We start from the raw sequence: 22,273 nt of genomic DNA, 5'->3' as shown, positions 1-22,273 counted from the left end.
TATGGCACCATATTTGTATAAGCACAGAAAAATGTCTGGAACAGTCTGGAACAGTCCTCAAAACTGTGCACCACGGGGGTGGCAGGCAGGATTAGGGAGGTTGGGGAGGGCACTTTTACTGTCTTAAACACGTCTGTGAGTTTAAATTTGTACTGTGAGCACATGTCATTTTTGCCATGTATGAAAACAACACGTCAACAACAGAGGTACCAGGTACAGACTTGGCCATGGTCAGCCCCACCAGATGTCATCCTGAGCCGCTGGATGGCCGGTTTTACTTTTCAACCCTGGACAGCCTTTATTCTTAAGGGGGTGGCAATTCTCCTTTCGTGGTTTTTTCATCTTCTCCAGAATCCGAGCTGTCACCCCCGACAGCAGGAAGAGCACAGCTGGAGCTCTGTGGAGTGGAATCGGGAGCAGGTGCTGGCGGCCTGCTGCGTCCGTGGCCTGTGCAGTTAGGACTTCTGTCCTGGACTCTGAGTAACAGGAGGTTGGAGAGGGAAGCGACCTTAGAGGGCACTGGATTCAGCTTTCTCATCTCATGACTTCATCCCTGAGGAAACGAAGGTTCAGAGACGTGAAGCGATGGTCCCAGTCCTGGCCCTGCCCTGGAGACTAGGCTTCGGGGTCCCAGCCATCGCTCTCTCCCATGGGGTTCTGCTGAATGTGTGAGCCAAGAACTAAGATCCCCTTGACCCAGTATTTGTGTAGCTCTGAATTCTGTAGGACTCTTTGACGCAAGTCCCAGAAAACATGCACAACTGTGGGGACACTTGCAGGGGTGTTGAACAAGAAGTCCAGATGTAGTTCTCGGGGTTGTTCGTGCTGTTCAAAGATGTGATCAGGGACACAAACCCTTTCCTCCATCACCTTCAGTGTGTTGGTTTTCACATCAGGTTTGTCACCTCATGGTTGCAAGGTGGCTGCCGTAGCTGTAGTTACATGTTTTCACAAAACAGTGGCCAAAGCAGGAGGGGAGGGAGGAGGTCGGAACCTCACTGCCTAATCCCCCTTCCTTCCTGTTGGCCAGGGTTAGTCACGCGCCCATCCCTTAGATCAATCACTGGCAAAGGGGAAAGGGGTCATTTGATCGGCTTAGACCACTCCTGATTCATCCTCTGGTGCGTGCACGTCATTGCCACCTGGGGTTCTGTTAGCAGCCCAGAGAGGGGGCAAGGAGCAGTACTGCCATCTGCTTCTACCCCTTGGTAGTGAGAGAGAAAACCCCCTATAATAACTTTGCCCAGCCGGGACATCCACTGTGAGTGCTTTTGGAGAATTCGTTGCCCCTGTTGGTACATAGGCAGGTGATACTGGTCATGCCTGACGGAGGCTGGGGGGGCCTTTGTTGTTACTATGGCTACACTGAAATAGAGTTCACGTGCCATCTGATCCGTTCATTCATTCATGTATTTAAACGGTGACTTTTTAAAATTAACGAATCTATTATTTTGGCTGTGTTGGGTCTTTGTTGCTGCACGTGGGCTTTCTCTAGTTGCGGCGAGCAACTACTCTTCGTTGCGGTGCACAGGCTTCAGTAGTTGTGGCTCGTGGGCTCTGGAGCACAGGCTCAGTAGTTGTGGTGCACGGGCTTAGCTGCTCTGTGGCATGTGGGACCTTCCCCGACCAGGGCTTGAGCCCATGTCCCCTGCACTGGCAGGCGGATTCTTAACCACTGCGCAACCAGGGAAGTCCCTAACACTCTTCTTAACTACCTCGTCAGGTGACTGCAAGCAAAGCACGTGGGGTGGGGGCCAGGCACGCCCAGGTGTGCTCTGGAATGATGACGGTGTAGGCGAGGACCCCGGAGCATCATGGAGCAGGGTGCGGGGACCCAGGGCAGCGATAGGGGTGGATGCTGGGAGCAGGCAGTGAGGCGGGACCACCAGCCACGACTTTGGGGTGGAGAGAAGCGAAGCTCTGGAGGCAGAATCGGCAGCACCGCGTAAGGATGTGTCTGTGGGGAAGGGCGGGGGAGGTTGTCAGCACCCGCCCTCCCGGGGTGGGCGAGGCTGCGAGGGGTGGTAAGGTCAGTCACTGAGGCCCGGGGCGGGGGCGGGGTGGGGCACGGGCCTGGGCAGAGCCGAAATTGGAACAGCTGGGCTTGGGCCCGGGCTCTCCTGGGGATACCGACAGGCGGCAGGGGGCGCAGGCCGGGCTCTCCGGAGGCGCCGGGGTTGCAGGGGAAGGGTCTGGGGATTCAGTTAAAGGCCCCGTGTGAGGCCGTGGGGCCTGAGCTCAACCGGGGTGAACAGAGGGCTGAGGCGGCGCTGGGGGCGAGGATGGGGAGCCCGGCCGGGCCGCGCCTCCCCGTCGTTCTCGGGCGAGCCCTGCCGTCCAGCGGTGTCCGTGGTGTGTGTTGGGGTAACCCCGAAGCCTGCAGGTCGTCGCCTCGCCCGGCGGCGGCGGCGCGGGGGTCCTCTCGCGGCACGTCCGGCCCTGACCCCCAGCGCGGGTTCCCGGGAAGGTGCGAGCGCTCGGACCGCCCCGCCGGGTGGGGCGCACGGAGCGCGGGGCCGGCGGCGGGGCGGAGGGGGCGGGCTTGGCCGAGGCACCACCCCCGCCCCCGCACCGCCTTCGTCCCGCCCGCCGGCCGGCAGAGCTCGAGACCCCGGCTCAGACGCGCGGTCCGGGCGCTCGTGGCAGCGCGGCTGGGCCGGGTGGCGATGCCGCTGGAGCTGACACAGGCCGCGCTGTACGTGGTGCTGGAGCTGGCGCTGGCCGCGCTGGCGGTGGCCGGCAATGTGCTGGTGTGCGCGGCGGTGGGCGCCTCGAGCGCGCTGCAGACGCCCACCAACTACTTCCTGGTGTCCCTGGCGGCGGCCGACGTGGCCGTGGGGCTCTTCGCCATCCCCTTCGCCGTCACTATCAGCCTGGGCTTCTGCACCGACTTCCACAGCTGCCTCTTCCTCGCCTGCTTCGTGCTGGTGGTCACGCAGAGCTCCATCTTCAGCCTCCTGGCCGTGGCCGTCGACAGGTACCTGGCCGTGCGCGTCCCGCTCAGGTGAGGCCCCGGCCCCGCGGAGCCCCGTCCGCCCCGGCCCCCGGGACCCCAGACCCTCCCGGCCGGGGCGCGGGGCGCGCGAGTTCCGGCCCGCAGCCTCCGGACACACGTGCGCCGGGCTCGACCCTCTCGGTGCCCCGGGCGCGCGCCTCCTTCAGGGGATCCGAGTAGGGACAGCCCTGGGGCCCCGGGGGTGCGGCCCGGCGGGGCAGCTCCGGGGAAAGCGCCCCGAGCGGGCGGGAAGGGGCCCGGCGAGCGCTGGGCGGTAGGGCCGGGGAGAGAGGCTCCAGGGCAACCTTGGACGCTGGGATATGCGTGGGCAAAATGACGCGACTCGCCGCCCGACTTCAGGCTGTACCTGCCGACCCGGGTGGAGGTGCCAGTTAACTCTGGGGAACGCTGCGCCCTTCGTGCGGACTCTCATCACCTTCTTATACTCTCTCTTAACTCTCTTATAGAGAGAGTTAAAGTGCTTCCCGGCTCGCCGAGACCGACAGCCTGAGAGCCTCGCGCGTTGTATAGCCTTGTTTATGTGCTGCCCAGTCCCAGCGGCTGGGAAAGTGCCACCAGGGTTTCCAAACGCTGGAGGACTTGCGGGTCACTGTTTCTCCCACAGTTCGAAGATGTAGGAGCCAGCCGGCAAGGGGAGCGGAGTCCCAGGTGTAGCTGGGAGCTGGAGAGCCCGAGCATCACAAGCATCACGTGGGGCTTAATTGAAAGTATTTACTTTCTCCCTCCCTCCCTCCCTCCCTCCCTCCCTTTCTCCCTCTCTCTCTCTCTGTCTCTCTGTCTCTCTCTCTCTGTCTCTCTCCCTCCCTCCTTCCCTCCCTCCTCCCTCCTCCCTCCCTCTCTCCCCCTCTCCCTCCCTCCCTCTCTCCCCCTCTCCCTCCCTCCCTCTCCCTCCTCCCTCCCTCCCTCCCTCCTCCCTCCTCCCTCCCCCCTCCCCCCTCCCTCCCCCCTCCCCCCTCCCTCCTCCCTCTCCTTCTCCCTCTTCCTCTCTCGCTCCTGCGCGCGCGCCTGGATGCCCTTTGGCGTTTCTGAGTTGGGTGAGCTTGGGATCTCTTTGGGTCTAGAACTGAGACAGGGAAATTGAGTAGGAGGGAAAGGAAGGAATTAATCTCTTGAGTGCCAACTCTGTCAGGCGCTTTAAACTTACATCCTTTAATCCTGCCAGTAATTCCAGAGGTAGGTACCTGCGTCCTGTAGGCAAGGGGAGGACACGCAGGATGGTGCCTCTGAATCAGTGTAGCAGCAGGACTGGGTCTCAGCGCTGGCCCCATGTTCCTGCTGTGTGTGGCATCAGTGTTTGGCACGTGGGCGGAGAGCAGACGGCTGTTTCTGGAAGTGGATTCTGCTTGCAGTGAATTGGTGGCTGTACGGGAAAAGTGTTTGAGGGAATTGACGGGGGTGGGGGGCATGCTCCCAGAAGCCTTTGTAGCAGGCTGGCGTGGCACACCTGCTCCCTGTGCTTTGTGTCCTGGGTCCCAGCGAGGGCAGGAGCCTCCTGCTTGGCCAGGCTGTGAGCCTCCTCTGTGTGTCTGGGCCTTTCCACGTGCTGCTGCCCTTGGCCTGTGACCAGGAGGCCCCATGTGTCCCATCAGGTGTGACAGAGCCCAGGGGTTTCCGAGGACCGGGGCGCACGGCACGAGCTTCTTTTCTCTTAGGGCTCCCTTTCCTGCCTCTTGGTCCTTGTGTTGGTTACTTGGTAGCCTTTTGGACTGTTTGCACCCAGCAGGCAGCCACAAGCCCCAGCCTTATCTCACGGAAGCCCTTTGGGTTTGGCCCTGGCAGAGGTCCAGAGAGACCTCAGCTCAGTGCGAGTTACCGGAAGAATCCCCCGGAAGAATCCCCCGTGCCCCACGGAGCAGGAAGTTCCATGAAAATTTAAATCTGTTACTTCTTGTCCCGGTCTCTGCTGGGCGGGGTCTTGAAGGAATGGGTGTGGGTGTGTGAAGGCGAAAGAAATGTGAATCACAGGTCCCTAACTTCTCCTTTGCGTTTGCTGAAGCCAGGAGGGCGGGATGTAGGCTGGGGAGGGCGGAGCACCCCGGAGTGAGTGCGGGTCCCACCCCTGCCCTCCAGGCCTGCCCGCAGCAGGTCAGAGGTCTGCAGGAGGTGTGTGTGACCTGTCCCAGGAAGGAATGGCATGTGTCCTGGTGCCCAGCCCACCGTCACGGGTTGGAGAGGTCCTCACGGCTCCTGTTTCAGCACTTCCTGGCCTGCTGAGCTAAAGAGCAGATTACAGGGCCGCACCAGGCCCTCCCGAATCAGAACCTCTGGGGCCGGATGTGTGTGGATTCCAGTACCAGTATGTAACCGGGGACTTAGGGTCCCACCAAACTTCGAGGACCTCTGGGAGTCAGGGAGATGGGGGGCTCCCTTCTTTACTGGCCCAGGCCGGGCAGCTCCCACTCGGCTCCGAGGCCCTCCCTGGGGTCACGGGTCAGTGGGAGTGAAGTTGGAAGTGTGCTGGGGAGGAGGGGACTCCCTGTAGAGGCAGCAGTAACCGGGTGAGGGCCAGAAGCTTAGGCCCGCCTCCTACCCGGGCACGAGCGGGGGCTTGGACTCGTCACCGGTGCCCCAAGGCTCTGACGGAGGCCCGCGCGGTCCGCCGTGGGCACGGCTCGAGGCCGCAGAGCCCGCAGCCCTGCGGCTGCCCAGCTGTCAAGGCGGATACTGACCAGGGAGCGTTGCAGGAAAGGGGCGCCCGAGGAGATGGCCGGAAACGAAGACGAGAACTTGTGCCGACCTGACCAGGAGGCGTGTCTGCCTACACCGGGCCCTGCCCTTGGCCTGAGAGCGAGGGGCGTCCACACACAGGAGAACATCCGCTAACTGCAGTTCACGTGCGCGCGGGTGCGCGCGGGTGCGCGCGGCTCCTGACGCAGGCCCCGGCCGGGGGTCCAGGCCCAGTGGTGCTCTGGGGAGCCGGCAGGGCGGGGCTCTGCGGGGCAGGGGTGTCTGCCCGCGGCTGCTGGCTCAGGCGTTTCTGGCAGGAGCCCTTCCTCCTCCCTAATCTTGTTGCCTGTCAGCCGCGCCCCAGGCCACTGGAGTGCCGCGTGGTTCCCCTCTGCCCGCCTGGAGGCTTGCCCTCCCGGCTCCTGGACCCCGTTTCCCCTGCACCGCGCTGCTGAGTGTCTGCTGGGGCCGAAGGAGGGTGTTTCTGGGGGCGCTGGGTTGGTTGGGTGGGTCAGCAGGATGGCAGGCGCCGCGTCTGTCTGTCTGTCCCTGGATGCTCACTCTCCTGCCCCCTTTGCCGCGTGGAGGCATCTTCTCAGAGCCTCACGTGTCCAGTCTGGGAGGGAGGTGTTGGGGACCTCTTAGCAAGACTATGTCTTGGGTGAAAAGGTGGCCTCCACTGAGCTCCTTGCAGGTGACTGAACTGTAGGAGGCTGGCAGGGGATTTTGAGCGTTCTTTTATTTTTTCACTTTTTCTCTTTTTTTAAATTGAGCTGCAGTTCCCATACAATAAAATTCACCTGTGATTTTTTTTTAAACATTATCTACTTTTTTTTTTCTTTTGGCTGCGTTGGGTCTTCGTTGCTGCGCGTGGCCTTTCTCTAGTTGCAGCGAGCGGGGGCTACTCTTTGCTGTGGTGCGTGGGCTTCTCATTGTGGTGGCTTCTCTTGTTGCAGAGCACGGGCTCTAGGCACACAGGCTTCAGTAATTGTGGCTCTCGGGCTTTAGAGCGCAGGCTCAGTAGTTGTGGCGCACGGGCTTAGTTGCTCCACGGCATGTGGGATCTTCCCAGACCAGGGCTCGACCCCGTGTCCCCTGCAGGTTCTTAACCACTGAGCCACCAGGGAAGTCCCTGTAATGTTGTTTTGAAATAAAGCTGGGAAAGAAGGTTTCAGCTCTGGGTCCCACCACTCCCCGCCTTGGGTCCTCCCTTCTTCCACACCAGGGCTGTCTTTCTCTTCCAGATCATTCCCATTGGAGTGGGTTGAATGGTGTCCACACTCTAATCCCCAGAACCTGTGAATTTGGCCTTAGGTGGGAAAAGAATGAACATCACCTTATGTCGATCTTCAGAGGAGGAGCTTACCCGGGATGACCTGGTGGCCCCTAAGTGAAACCCCGTTCCTATAAAGTAAACAAGCAGAGAGAAGGGGGAAGGCGTTTGCAGATGGAGGCAAAGACTGGGATGCTGGGCGGCCACCAGAGCCCCGCCTCCCCTAGAGCCTGTGAGGAGCCTGGCCCTGCCGCGCTTGATTCCGGGCTCCTGGCCTCCAGGGAGTGGAGGGAGTGAGTGGTGTCAGCCTCCGCTCAAGTTAGCCGCGCTTTGTTACCATGGCCCCAGGGAACCCCCATCATTATCCGAACGTGCGAAACGGACCCTCCGTCGCCACTCGCCCCACCCACATGCCGGCCATTCCTTGGTTTCCTTGACAGGAAGCTTCTCTGACATGCCGTCCAGTCTCACGGCCTCCACTTCCGTTGTCACCATGTCCCCCCCGTCAGGCCACCCCTGCAGGGCCCCCTCTTGGTGGAATCTGAGAGTCCCTCCTGGGCCTCGTTGCCTGTGCCCTCTGGCAGCTCTGGACCAGCTCCTGCGGGGATCACCCCCCCCCCCACCCGCTGCTCCCCTCCGGCCCATCTCCAATCTGGAGGGCGCCTGGGGTCCCGTCCCCTCGCTGCGTGTAGAGTCCAACCAGCTGGACGTTTGTGCAGGAGCCCCTGGGGCAGGGGGAGGTGGAGACGGAGCCCCGAGCACCTGGGGGGTCGGGGGAGGGGGATGGGGTCCCCCGCGACCTTAGGCTGTCCTGGACGATGGTGACCAGGAGCCCCTCTGTGGAGGAGGCCGCTGGCCTCGGGCTCCTGCTGGGGCAGCAGCCTCGCAGGGACACAGTGCCCGGCTCTGCAGCTCAGTAGCGTTTGCACAGGATTCTGGAAAGCACAGGTGGCCTTTGATCACGTGCAGAAAAAGTATGTGTCAAGGGGCAGAGTTAACTGCATTTGCACAGGCAGACGAGCTGTGACCACGGGCACAGCTGCCCTGTGGTACCCTGTCTCCACCTCACGCTTGCCTGCCGGCCGGGGTCACAACACCAGAGCAGGGACACGTGGGCAGACAGGTGTGCTCCGGACACTGGAACGCAGGGCACGGTTGTGAGTGGCAGCCACTCTTTTGACCTTTTCTGGGCACCGCCCCCCCATGCCTCATCTCGGTGAGCCCCTGCGACAGCCTTCTGGGGGCGATCCTGTCACCTCCAGATGCACAGGTGGGGAGGACAGGGCTCAGAGAGCTGTCATTGGCCCAGGTCACACAGCCAGGGCGGGGTAAGCCTGTGTCCCCTGGAGGGAGAGGTTGCAGCCTCTCGGCGTGGACGAGGGGGCACCCCGGCGGTCATGAGTGGGACCCTTTAAATGTCACCAGGATAGAGGACGCAGTGGAACAGTACTGTGGCCAGAGGGGAAGAAGGCCGGTGCCTCGGCAGGTGCATGAGCCGTCACAGGATGTGACTCAGCTGCCCGGACCGCGGGAGCCTGTTAGCCGCCTCCCCTTCCTCAGATGCGGGAAGCGAGGCCCAGCCTTTTCTGATGCTTCTGACTCATTGATGACCCTCAGGAGCCGGGCTTCAGCGTGGTTCTTATAACCCCCCCTCCCCCGACCCAGGAGACCCGTTAGCAGGCTGTGATCTTCACCTCGGGGGCTGACAGGCTGGAGACACTGCCGTGGGCAGCAGGGACTGGACAGCAAAGAGCAACCGTACCTTCTTTGAAAGAATTAAAGCTGGGAACAGACTGTCACGGGATGAGGATGGCCTTCTAACTCGGCCCGGCTGACGGGGGGCGGCGGTCCTTCTGGGGGGCTGATGCCGAAGTTTCATGTGGGAGAAGGATGGGAGGATGGAGGGTTACGGCGCGGTAGGGATTGTGTGGGAGCAGCGGGCTTGCCGGGCCGCAGGGTCGGGGTCCCAGCACAGCGGGTCCGAGGGGCCCGGAGGCTTGCTGAGCAGTGTGGGTTTTGTCCTCAAGGCACTGGTAAGTCCACAAAGGACCTGGTTTTGTTTGTCGTGTTCTACGTTAGAAATCCACTAGTGTGAAGAAGTAGGTGTTCAAAAGCACAGAGGGCTCCACAGGGAAAGGCCGAGTGGCCCACACCAGCCCCTCTGCCTGGAAGCCCTCCCACACTGGTTCCCAGGGCCACTCCACCCTCCACGGCCACAGCTGGGTTTGTGCTGCCGTCTTGAAACAGAATCTGTCGACTGCCTACCACACGACACAAGCCCTGTTCCTTCCAATTTCTGTTATATTTTGATTTTTTTCCTGTGGATCCTATTTCAGCCTCTATTTCTGATTCCATCACTTGTAGGCAGTAGCTGTTAACTGTCAAGAAAAATGAGGAAAAGTGTACCACCCTCCCCCCATCTCTCCACCTCTGCTGTCACCCTGTCTCTACCTTACTTTGGACAGGTAGGAGGTGTTACTTTCCAAAGGCGATCCGTGCCGTAGCAAAGAGAATGAAACCATATGAAAGGGTAAACTGGGGGAAGGAAGTCACCCAGTCCGACCTCTGATTTCCCATTTGCCTGTCAGAGGAAACCACTGCTTCTTAGTTGTTGTTCTTTTTCCTGCACAAATTACATATTGAACACATTTATATTATACCATTGCTTTCACAGTGTCAAGGTTCATAACATTTGCATTTTATTCTGTATCTATAATAAAGTTTCCTGCACTTTGTAGAGAGTTTCTGAAAAGTGGAAACCGATACCCGGCGTGTATAATGTTCTGCGCACGTGTTTCCCGAGCAGAGCAGGGTGACTGGCGCAGAAATGCCCTCCTGTCGCTAAGCCCATCTTCTCCAGGAGATGGGGGCTCATGGCAGGTCACGTGGGTTCTGTTTGTAGGTGCCGCCCACTGCTCAGAATTATGCCCCATTTCAGTCAGCCTCGTGTTTGGATCATCAATTTCCCATCTGGAAATTAGAGGACTACCCAACTCCTTCACTCTCATTGCGGAGGGTGCACGGTGCTGCGCGGGTGTCGTGCTGGGTCTCCCCATCATACTCTTGGGGTGTTTCTGCCATTTCTTGCCCCCCTCCCGCATGTTTTCTTTCCTCTTTCTGGGATTCCACATGTTTGTCTATATACCATCCGTAGGTAGCTTTTTCAGGACGTGGGTTCTTTCATGCCAGCAACGTTTTCCTTTCTCACACGTGGTTGGTAGTGGGACTGGATGCGCTCAGAGGCTTGAAGGCATTGCTCTAACACCGAGGGTGCCCAAGAAGTCCGACTTGGGTGTAATCCTTCTTTGTAACTCTGTTTCCTCGGAAGCCTTTGGGATCTTTTGCTTTGCTTGGTGTTCTGAAATTCCACGAGGTTGGGTCTAAATGTTGACTTGCAGCTTTTCTCCTTCACCTGGGGACGATGCCTTGCCAGTCTGAAGACTTAGGTCTGTCTGCAGCTCTGAAATCTTAAAGAATTTTCCTAGATTATTTCCTTATCTCCATTCCGTCTGTTTTTCCTTCTGGGATTCTTGATAAGTAGATGGGGACTTTCCCTCCTTGACTGTTTCTGTCTTGTAAACGTACTCTTCCATATAAGGTTCCAATACTTTAGTCTTTTGTTCTCCCCTGGAAGAGTTCCTTGACTTTCCCCCCCTAGTTCTTCTATTTTTGTTTGTTTTTAAATTTTAGCGTTCATATTTTTACTTTTGATTGAAGGTGAAATTTTTTGGAGTCAGTTTTGAAAAACCACTTTTGGGTTCACATGTTTTGGATTCTTGCTGTGGCATAGATTGTGTATAATCAGAACTCTTCCTCCAGCCCCATCCTCCGTCACTGGGTCACCCAGGGAAGGGTGGGGACGTGAGGGATAAGTGCCCAGCTATGCGGGAAGTGCAGGCGTGATGCCTGAGGGGCGAGGCCGCCCTAGGCTGGTCAGCAGGCAGCCTTCCTCTTGATTTCTGCTCCTTCCCTAAGTCCCGTCTGGAACCTGCTGTCTGCAAGGCTGGAACCTCTCTTCCCAGCCAACCTGTTTCTGGCTTAGGGCTCCACGGAAGCAGGCTGACGCGCCGCGCCAGCCGGGAGGTCGGGCAGAGTCTGGAGCAGAGGGGCCACGGGGAAAACCATGCAGCCGACCAGAAGACCAGGACGGGGAGGACCCCCGAGACCAGAGGTGGGCCCTGGGGGTACAGTCGGTGAACGGGGACCAGAGACGCGGCTGGGCTGGCGTCCGCCTGGACACCACGCGCCGAGCGGCGGGCCCGCGACGAGGACACGGGGTCACAGGGGTGACGGGTTCAGGAGGACTCGCTGACTGGGCAGGATGCTGGGCCCGAGGAGAGGAAGAGTCCAGGTGAGCCCGGGTTTCTGGGCCGCCAGGGGTCCCATCCCAGAGGCACGGGGGCCGTTAAGGCGCCCGCATGGGGCGGGGTACGTGGCGGGCGGCGCTCGGGGAGCTCCAGGCTGGGCGGCCCTTCTCGGCTCCGGATCCAGCCCCTCCTGACAGCATCACTCCAGACTCAGCACTGTTGAAACATCCTCAAGCTGCTGTCTCCTCTCTCAGCCCCACTGGCGTTGCTTTTGGCCGGTCTGCTACCGCCCTGCCCCGCACAGGGCTCCCCAAAGCAGCTTTCTGTCCCACATCTTGATTTCCAGCGCTGATTTTGACACCGCCAACGCCAGCGCCAAAGCTGCCTTTTTTTTTTTTTTTTTATAATGTAGAGTCTCAGGCGCTAGTGAAAGACATCCCAGACCAGGCGCTGGTGGCTGCACGTCTTCACCCTGCCTGCAGCCCGGTCTCTTTGGTCCCCCCTCTGCTTCCTCCCTGTCCCCGCTGCCAGCCCTGCATCCTTGCTGCCCCTGCAGCCCTGTTCGCGCCTGGGGACAGGGCCGGCCTCCCCCGCCCCCCTCTCCCCTTTGTGTCTCTGCTTTGCTTCTCAGGACCCCCTCGATCCCCTGGCCGAGGTCAGGCCTCTGCACGTGCCGTTCTCCCTGCTTGGGGTGTCCTGCACCTGCCGACTCCTGCCGATTTCCACGACACTCTCTCTGGGAGGCACCCTGGGTTCCCTTGCAGCTCTCTGCATGCTTGTGGGTGTTTTCTAGGTTATTTGTCATCGGTTTAAGGTTGCCTTTGCTGCTTCTTTATAAGCAGGGCTCTCGCTGCTCCCCCCGGCATCTCCAGTAGGCGAGTCCAGTTACTAGCGTGTGACGTGTCTAGGGGTTGTCAGTGTGTGTGTGCACGTGTGTACACACATGTGTGCTGGGGGGACCTGCCCCGATAGGGATGGACCAGCTTGTCGTTGAGACACGACAAGCTCGTGGAGGGTGTCCTCAGGACAAAGCCGGGGAGAGTGGAAGACTGAGAAGGGAGGGAGGGGAAGAGACATGCTGGCATCGCCTAGAGGGGTAAATAGCTCCTAAGTTTGGCATTTTCAGAAGTCGTGAGAAACGTAGTTTTTTAATACATACACAAGCACACACATACTGCATTCATTTTGTACTTTTTAAAAAGTCCCTGCTATTAAAAGATATATTTGTATATATGTATCTATATCTGTGTGTGTATATATATATATACATATATATATATAGTTATACACACACACATTTGCGTCCATTTGACTAATCTAATGTGGTCTGTGGTTTCAGAAAGAATGAGTCATTCTGAACTAGTGTGTGTTTTTTCACAACTTCTAAGTTTCAAAACTAAGACAAATTCCCACATGGTTCGTGTTTTGCTACATTCGCTTTCCCTCCCTCCCTCTCTCTCTCTCTCTCTCTCTCACACACACACACACACACACACACACACAATTATACTCAAGAGCTTTAACATTGACATGGTACAGTCTATAGTCAGATTTCCCAGTTATCCCGATCATTTTCTTTACAGTTTTTTAAAAATTCAGATTCCAATAAAAGGTCACATGTCCATTTAATATGTGCCTTTGGTTTTCTTTAATCTGGAAGCATTCCTCAGTCTTTTTTCCCCCCCTCTCTTTCATGGCAATACATTATTTTGAGTTTGGTTGTTTCTTTATGATTAGATTCTCAAGTTGAACATTTTTGGTGGGAATACTGTCTACCTGATGGTGTGTCCATTTCAGCCCATCACATAGGACGGCACACGGGGTCAATCTGTCCCACTGCTGTTGTGTTAAATCTTATCACTGCTAGCGTTCATCACTGTAAAAGTGTGTTTTCCCCGTTGATGATTCTTGCTTGGATCAATTATTACCATGTCAGATGGTAATTTTATTTCTTTTCATTCCTTCCACTGTATCAGTTGTCCTTCTTCTGTAGAGAAGAGGTTTACCTTTCCCTGCTTTTCCTTAAATTATGTTTTTTACATGCCAGTGGACTTAGGGAATTTTATTTTCATTTAATGTGTTACAGTCCATACCTGTTATTCACTTTGATGCCCAAGTTTGGTGAATGAGAGCCTGTGCAAGCTGACTTCTCTTTGAGCGTTCCCGTCACGTTTTTGAGCACTTCTTACTTTCTGGCACAGAAAGGTTTTTCAGGCTCCATTGTATTTTCTGGCTTTGGAATCAGCCATTTCTCCAAGGAGCCCTGTTTTCTTGCCGTGGAGAATGGTATTTACAAACCAGGATTCGGCAGGAGCGCTCATGGCTGCTGGAGCGTCATTTCTTCTAGGCCCTCGTGATGAACACAGCTAGGAGAGCTTTGTTTTGTTTTGTTAAATAATGACTTGGAGGAACTCCTGCGTGCAGGAGAATGCCAGCTCACTAATGAGTAGGGATGACTGAGTGTAAGCGGGTCATCACTTGGCAACTGTCATCGTAATAACCGGTTCAGGGAAGAACAGTCAATAGGTGATAAAACTCACCGGTGAAAGTTTGATGAGGGCCAAGATGTTTACAGAATCTCAAAGTCTATGCACCACGAGGTACAGCCGATCACAGAGGGATGAGCAGTCCCAGCGGCGAAGCCTGGTGGACGCCCCCGCGAGCAGTTACCTTCAAAGTTACCGTCACCGGTAACAGGATGCCACGCCCTCCGATGCCGCGTGTCTCCTGACGTCTGACTGGTCGTTAGTGTGCGTGGTGGCTGACGCTTTTGACAATTAATGGTGTGTCTGAAGCGCAGTGTGTTTCAGCCCCAGCCGTGGGAGGAGGGTACCTTTGCGGGGAGAGAGGATGACAGGTATCCTCTTTCTTCTCTGGTCTGGGTTCAGGCAGTGGGCTTTTCTCTCGGGGGTTCTTATTTCACGTCAAATAGACCAGAGTCTGGAGCCCAGCGACCCTGGGCTGTCCCCAGGTCCCACCCGATATATGAGACCAAAATGGGAGCCTCGCCGAGAACCAGCCTCAAAGGTGAGCTCTGGGAGACCTGGTCCTGGCCACCACCGCCATCTCTGTAGGCCACTCTGGACGGCCTCCTCTGGCCGTGCTGACCTGGTGCGGACAGCTGCCCACATTCTTTCCTGCACTCTTCCTCTGAGGCTCCCGGGTGGCCATGAAGGACAGGTGGCATCTCTTCCACCCGCCTGCACCTTGGCAGTGGCCCGGCTCAGGTCCCCACCGGGATTCAGGCATGTCTGAACTTGGTGGAGGGGATGGGGTACCCCCAGGAGCCAGAGTGGTCCTGGCCTCCCTGTTCCTCCCGGGAGGAACTCAGCCTGAAGGGCAGCTCCGGCGGCCAGAGCTTGTCATGCAGCAGGTGGGCAGGCGCTGTCCTGGCCTCCAGCGGCCCTGCAGGCTCCAGCCGTGACCATCTCAGGCCGTGGAGACAAGGTGGCTGGCCCTCAAGACATTTATTTACCACAGACGGTAGACGGAAGACCCTCCTCCCACCCCTAGACCTGAACTTAACGTAAACAGAACCAAGCAGTTCTTTTTGTGTAAAAATCGTTTTATTTGTTCCTTACGTGTTTGCGAGAATTCCTCGGTGAGGTCATGTGGGCCTTCGGCCTTCTTTGCGGGAAGCTTTGTGGATCCTGGGTCTTGAATGGGCACAGTGCAGAACTGCTACTGCTTCTGTCCGTGACAACGTCTGAAACCCCTGTTACCTTGGTGGGAAGCAACTCTTCAGCCTCAGGAGGTCCCTCTTAGACAGATGCCTCTTGTGAGCTACAAGCTGGAGCTCGGGACACGTCCACGCGCCCCTCGGCTTGTTTGTCTAGAGCTACCGGGTGGGTGTTCAGCGGGTACGTGTGCCAAGGAACCAGAGCTCTGTTCCTTTCTTACAAAGTCAGGCTGGCGTCGGGGCTTTGCTCGCCAGGCCCGGTGTGAGGTGTTCTGGATACGAGCGTGAGTGAGGGAGTCCCTGCCTTGGAGGAAGTCTTGGCTCCGCGGGAGGGGATGGCCCTGCAGCCCCCCAGGGAGGCTCTTGCGAGGGGCCCTGGGGACGCGGGGCTCCACGGGAGCCCAGGGCTGCGCTTCAGGGGAATTTCTGTCCTGTGAACGGGACGCATGCGCTGGGCGAGCGGTGTTGGGATGGTGCAGGCACTGTCTGGGTTCATCTGGCTTTCTGCCCGGACACAGGAGCAGGAATAGTGGGATTAGCCTGGCCGGCTTCAGCAGGGGAGGGAAGAGCCCTCAGTGTGACTGCTGTGCAGCCCAGAGCGGCTCCCAGGACGGGGGGGGGGGGGGGGGGGGGGGGGGGCGGGGGGGGCGGGGAGGGAAGCAGGGCCCGGGCCTCCTGCGGCACCCGCAGCCCTCACCCCTCACAGCGCGCGGCTGCATCGCCTTGTCCGGCTGCATTGCCTTGGCACCCGTCGGCCTTGCCCTAATTGCACTTTTGCCGGGATTTCCATTAGACTTTCTGGGGACTTTTTTAATATTCACCGCGGCAGCCTCTACCCCCACCCCCTCCGCGGACCTGCCTGCTGGGCCGTCCAAGTTATCTTGTTAGCACTCTAGTTATAACTCTTGGTAGGTGTTGAGTGGTCTGTCCTCACCCCATTTTCACGTAAGTCCCGTTACTGTTTGTGTGCGATTTTAGAGAATATGACGTTTTCTGAGAATGTGTATGTTGCTTTGGAGCAGAATTGTTTCTATTACAGAGAAATGAAACTTGGGAGCGAAACAGAACATAACGGGAGAAGTCCCTAAAGGAACAATCGGCAATTTTAAGGAGCAGGACAGAACTCCGGGTGTACTTACCTAGTGATTTGCATTGATAAAGTGCTTTGCACACACGAAATCTGTGTTCAGAGGCCCCGCAGGGGTGGGTTCTGCAGCCACCGCTCTCCCCATTTTTCTGAGAGCAGAGCTCCGGCTCTCCCCAGCCCCTGTCTGGACTCAGTGTCACTGCCGGGGTGGCTGCCCTTGGGGATCTGCCGCACTCAGGGCACTCTGAGCGCTGGGAATTCTGGCTTCCGAGGCTGAGCGTGTGGCCTGGTATGAGCCGAGGGCTGCAGAGCCGGAGGGGGGGGGACCCTGGCCCAGAAATAGGCCGGCGCTTGTCAGGCAGCGCTTGGCAAGCCCTCTGTCATGATGTGAGCCCGGGCGTCCACGCTGTTCCCTTCAGCTGTGACTGTCTCTCGATCCGGCTCCTTAGCTAATGAGCCCCTTGCATGGAGAGTGGGCGGGTCCGGCACAGCGGGGGCACAGCCACTTCCCAGAGGGTGGACTCCCCCAGGACACCCCTTTTGTGTGGCTGGAGTTGTTCCTGCTTGCTCGGTGTAATACCGTCGCCTACATTTCCTCTACTCATCGCCTTCCATTTACTCCTCCTGCACTTGGGGCGGATGTGGGAAAGGACACGTTCCCGCCGTTCAGGAATGTTGTGGGGGGCACGCGCGCACACACACACACACGAGGATGCTCTGAGAGCCCCTGGTGCTCGGGGAGCAAAGGAGCGAGGGGTGGGCAGGGTGGGAGTGGGGCGCTCAGGGAGAGGACAGAGGCCCAGCCGGAAGTGGGAGACGAGAGGGTATGGGGGAGGAGAGCGGAGCCCACCACCCCCCGTGAGATGCCAGAGACCCGGGGGTCGTGCCCCCAGCCTCCCGCCCGGTGCAGGGACACCGGCCTGCTCTCCCCAGCATCCCTGGCCGTCTCCCACCCGTGCCCGGGTCCAGGCAGCGTCTCGCGGACACGGACTGTTCTGCCATCGTGGGGCTGCAGCTCCGGCGCTAAAAGCGCGTCTGCCTTTGGAGCCCACGTCTTGCTGTGGGTCTGGTTGTGTCCGCCAGCAGAAGCGTCGCCCTGCCGCCTTATAAGGACTGCCTGCCGAGTGGGCAGCAGAGGCCTCTGCCGCTTCCCAGGTGGCCGGCCACGGAGTTGGGGTCGGAGGATCCCTGGAACGGCTGGCAGCTTTGGCCCGGGCAGAGGGCAGCAGAGCCGGGGCTGGCGGAGGGGGGAGCTGGGATCTGTGAGAACCACGGGGTCCTGAGCAGGAAAGTGACTGCTTTGGGCAAAACCGGAATCAGATCAGGTCGGTGGGTTTGTGTCCTGACTGCAGTTCAGGGGCAGCAGGCCAATCATTTAACCGTGGGAGCCTCAGCCTCCACATCTGTAGCTGGCGATGGTGCCCTGACCTCGCGAGACGGGGGATGCACGCGGGCCTGGTGCCTGCAGAGCGGCGCTCAGGCGGGGCGGCCGCGTGTCTGATGTGCCCTGTGCGGCTGGCGGCCGGGGGAGTCTGTAGGCCGGGGGAGTCTGTAGGCACGTGTCTCCCCCAGCCCCCAGCGTGTCGTGTGGCCGTGTGGTTCAGAGCTGCTAGGATGGGGGGTGGGGTCTGTGAGCCCTGTCTTTGCTGTCATCCTGCCCCACGCCAACGTCTTCTCTTGAGTTACTTCAGTTACCACTGAAGTAGTTTCCTAACTGCTCTGCTTTCCTTCTGGAGGCCCTGAAACTCAGTCTCCACGGTGAGCTTCACGCAGCCGAAACCAGTGCCGTCCCCCCAGTGTGCCTCGAGCCCCCCATGGCATCCCGCAGCACTGGGGTATCTGAGTATCAAGCTCCAGCCCCTTCCCCCGGCCTGGGGACGGGCCCAGCCTCACCCCTCTGCTTCTCTAGGAAGGTGAAACCCTTTCCTGTCTGGAAGCCATGCACATTCTGTTCTCTCTGCTTAGAATGGCTTCTCCCCGCTTTTCAGAGCCTCCCTGCCCCCTGCACCTCCGGCTCTGCTGCCTAAGAGGCTTCCCTGACACCCTGTGTCCAAGCTCTTCCTGGTTGTCTCTAATCTGCACCCTGTTCCTTTTGGTTTGGCCAGACTCCTTCTGACTTGTGATTGTACCTTTGAGTGTTTACCTGTTTATTTTCTGTCTCTTCCGTTAGCTTCACAGCCCACGAGGGCTGTGATTCTGTTTCCAGTGCCAGCGGAGTGTGTGGTAATACAAGGAAGAACTCTGAATAAAATAATGAGCCAGTAGGGGAGAAGGGCCCTGGTGCAGGGGGTCACGGAGAAGGCTGGGACCAGCTGCTCCCCGAATGAAATCAGCTGCTGTTCCTCATCTAAGATGATTTAGCGTAAAAGTAGTTTTTCATATGCGCAGGATCCAGCAGTTTTGAGAGGTTCAGATGTGGGTGGATTCCAGTTGTTTTGAACTCCGCCAGGAAGCCACCCCCTGGGATCCCTCTGTGTACAGAGGACTCCGTGTCTAATATTGCTTAGGAAAAAGTCACGTAAAAGAAGCAGCATAGGGACTTCCCCGGTGGTCCAGCGGTTAGGACTCCACACTCCCAATGCAGGGGGGCCCAGGTTCGATCCCTGGTCAGGGAACTAGATCCCACATGCCGCAACTAAAAGATCCTGCATGCCTCAACGAAGATCCTGTGTGCTGCAACTAAGACCCGGTGAAGCCAAATAAATAAGTAAGTAAATAAATAAATATTAAAAAAAAAAAGCAGCATAACGTGGTGTAAGGAACAGAGGCCTGAAAGTCCTGACTTACTGGTCTTCGGTTCTTGTATTGCCTTTGTTACTTAAAGACTTTGTATGTCTGGTTCCTCATTTGTAAAATAAGAGAAGTTGGACTAGATAAGATGAAAGTCCCTTCCAGTTTGTACGAGCATGCTGTTGGCTGCAGGTAACAGTGACTTAAGCCATCAAGACCATAAATTATCTCTTGAACTACAGTATGGAGCCATGGTGGTTCTAGGGTTGGTGTTGTGGTTCAAAGACACCATCAAGGACCTGGACTCTTTCCTCCCTTCTGCTTCGCCATTTGCTTTGTTTTCAGGCTCATGCCTCATGGTCACAAGATGGCTGCTGCAGCTCTAGGCATCACAGCCTCCCATAAGAGCATCAAAAGCAGAAAGGGATGAGTATGGGGAGGAGCTCTCCTCGTGTGTCTCTCTCCTTTTATCAAGTAAAACTTTTCCTGGAAGTACCCTAGCAGACTTCCTTTAGTCACATTGGCCAGAACCACCTCCCGTATCCATCCCAGACCATGACTGACAAGAGAATGTGCTAACCCCAGATCTTACTCATCCCGCGGGGCTGGTCTGTGTTCAGCTGTACACAGCTCGGTGCAGCTGAGGCCCGTGAACAGTGGAGGCGTGGCTGCCTCGTGGGCCTGAAGTTCTGTGCCTCTTAAGTGCTTGGCCTTCAGGAGGCGGTGGCCTTGTTACCCTCCAGGGGTAACATCGCATTCTTCACGTCTCTGGCAAGGCAATGGCCAGGAATAACATTTTTATAAGGAATGGCTTTACATTCCTGCGTGAGGAGGGAAGCAGAAAGGATTTGGAAATAGATGGATTTATTGGCCCAGAAAAGTTCAGCGAGCAGCTGCACCCAGCAGGTCCTCTGTAGTCAAGACCCCACAACTGAGCTGCCCTCGTAGGGGTCACCGTCAACGTGAGGCAAGACCTCGGTTAACTGCCCCCGCAAACTGGACCAGTTCTGCTGCCTGTCTGGCCACAGCATCAGGCATTCCTAATAAGCAGAAGCCCGTTTTAAAGCTGTCTGGTAGCGAGCCAGGAATGTGTTTGTAATGGCCACCATCCTAAGAACCTCCTATGCGCCAGGCACTATGCTAGCTCCTGGGGACACCAAATCAAAGGGACAAGGTCCAAGTCCTTAAAAGGCTGAACACCTGCGAGAGATAAACAAGCTCTATGACAGGTGTGTGTCTGAGGCCTGAGAGTGGGAGAGGCCACCTTTGCCTGCGAAGGGAGCAGGAAAGGAGCTGACCTTTGAGACAGGAGAGCAGCCGGGCCAGGACGCAGCAGCCATCTGAAACGGCAGGCAGGGGCACTTGGGCTGCGGCCTGAGGGCTCCGTGGTCCATGCTGAGAAGTGTGAGCTTAACCCTGCAGGCGAAGGAGATCGGACGCTTCCCACAGACGAGTCTTAAGATAATGTGTATCCCGTTATTTCCCAGTTTTCTTCCCAGAGGTTAAGTAAAGATGTTATTTCATTTTTTTCAATACATTATGTTAAATACGTATTATGGACCAGTTATGAACAGCAGAGCTTATACCTTTGGTATAAACCATATATGGACTACCTTGTAGCAAAACGTCCAAAATGTGTATTATGATTTTTAGAGATTTTAAATAAGAGTTAATGGTCTAAAAATTACTAAAAAGGTTTGATATCTGCTAAGTTCTTTCCCAATTTTTATCAACTTCGCCGCTAGCCGAGACAGCCAGGGACGCTGCTGGAACTCTCGTTCTCCAGCACCTTACCGGGGAATTCAGGGGGATGACTCTTCCTAGGGTGTTGGTGGGAGACTGACCAGAAGGCTTCTCGCCCAGGGTCACCAGGTGGGGCTGCCTGACTCCAGGGGCCTCCGGTCCTCACTTGCTGGGTGTTTGTTCTAGGGCATCTTATCAGTGAAGCCTCCCCGCCTGACCTCTTTAACACTAGTCCGTGCCACAGCTCACCTTCCTCACTCTGCTTTTTCTCTTTTCACACTACACGTCTCCTTCTAACATACTGTATAATCTACTAACCTATGCTTGTTGTTTATTATGATCTGTCTCCCCTGCTAGAACGTTAAGTCCCTGAGAAGCAGGGGTCTTGTGGGTTCCATTCCCTGGTGTATCTCGACCCCCTAGAACTGTGTCTCATAGGAGACCTAGACCCAAGGTCAGTATCTGGGTGATTAGAAAGCAGCCTTTAAGAATTCTCCACTTGTTCTCCTCGACCATGATTTGTCACTAAACAGAGGTGAGTTATTAAGAATGAAAACCTTATTGAGCTTGTTAGAGCAAAGCTGTTTCTACCTGTTTGCGAGCTGTTAGTGCTGAGGGTAAAAGGCCACGGTGCCCCCTGAGGCTGAACGGTAGAGGCTGTTAGGGGTAGAGGAACAAAGAGCAGAGGTGGGGTCTTGGACTTCGGTGGCAGAGTGCTGTACGCTGGCGGTGACAGATGCTGTTCTTTTCAACAGGTATAAGAGTCTGGTCACTGGGGCCCGAGCAAGAGGGGTCATTGCTGTCCTCTGGGTCCTCGCCTTGGGCATCGGCCTGACCCCGTTCCTGGGGTGGAACAGTAAAGACCGTGCCGCCAACTGCACAGAGCCCTGGGACGGAACCACAAACGCAAGCTGCTGCCTTGTGAAGTGTCTTTTTGAGAACGTGGTCCCCATGAGCTACATGGTGTACTTCAATTTCTTTGGGTGCGTCCTGCCCCCGCTGCTCATAATGCTGGTCATCTACGTCAAGATCTTCCTGGTGGCCTGCAGGCAGCTCCGGCGCATGGAGCTCGTGGGCCACTCGAGGACTGTCCTCCAGCGGGAGGTCCACGCGGCCAAGTCCCTGGCCATGATTGTTGGGATCTTTGCTCTGTGCTGGCTGCCGGTACACGCCATCAACTGTGCCTCGCTCTTTCAGCCAGCCTGGGCCAAGGAGAAGCCCAAGTGGGCCATGAACACGGCCATCCTCCTGTCGCACGCCAACTCGGTCGTCAATCCCATTGTCTACGCCTACCGGAACCGAGACTTCCGCTACACTTTCCACAAAATCATCTCCAGGTATGTTCTCTGCCGGACAGACGTCCGCAAGAGTGGGGATGGGCAGGCAGGGGCGCAGCCTGCTCTCCAGGTGGGCCTGTGACCGAGGCTCCTCTGGCCTGTTCGAGGAGAAGGCACACGTTCAGTAACAAAGGGACAGGGCATGGCTGGCGGATTCTCACTGGAAGGACAGCTACACCTCACAGGCCAGCAGGTGGCCTCTTCGGAGCACTTCCCCGGAGGTACCACGTACCTGGTTAATATGCGCACGTTACTCGTAGGTCCCGAGGGTCGGCACATGTGTTTACGGTTCTCTGGCTGCTCTGGCTGATGATGCCGACGACTTGAATGGATTGTAAAAGAGAGTTTTGCTTTCCTAAGAGTCTACCTCTTTCGTGGTAGAAAATGACTGAAACTATTTTACTGTGAAACACTGTGAACTATTACAATACAAA

The 22,273-nt window shown here is 57.1% G+C and overlaps 1 protein-coding gene across 1 annotated transcript; it reads left to right on the top strand.

Moving 5' to 3' along the window:
• Window positions 1-2,666: 2,666 nt before the first annotated feature.
• ADORA2B (adenosine A2b receptor) lies at window positions 2,667-21,921 on the top strand (the record flags this gene model as incomplete). The annotated part of the gene is made up of 2 exons (XM_082860941.1): window positions 2,667-3,004; window positions 21,258-21,921. 2 exons carry the CDS (start codon window positions 2,667-2,669, stop codon window positions 21,919-21,921), a joined length of 1,002 nt encoding a protein of 333 aa, XP_082717067.1.
• Between the last annotated feature and the right edge of the window lie 352 nt (window positions 21,922-22,273).

Source organism: Leucopleurus acutus (assembly GCF_964270905.1).
Source record: "Leucopleurus acutus genome assembly, chromosome: 19".
Taxonomy (NCBI): Eukaryota; Metazoa; Chordata; class Mammalia; order Artiodactyla; family Delphinidae; genus Leucopleurus; species Leucopleurus acutus.
The sequence above is the reverse complement of the archived record's forward strand: the minus strand, read 5'-3'. Positions and strand labels throughout refer to the sequence as shown.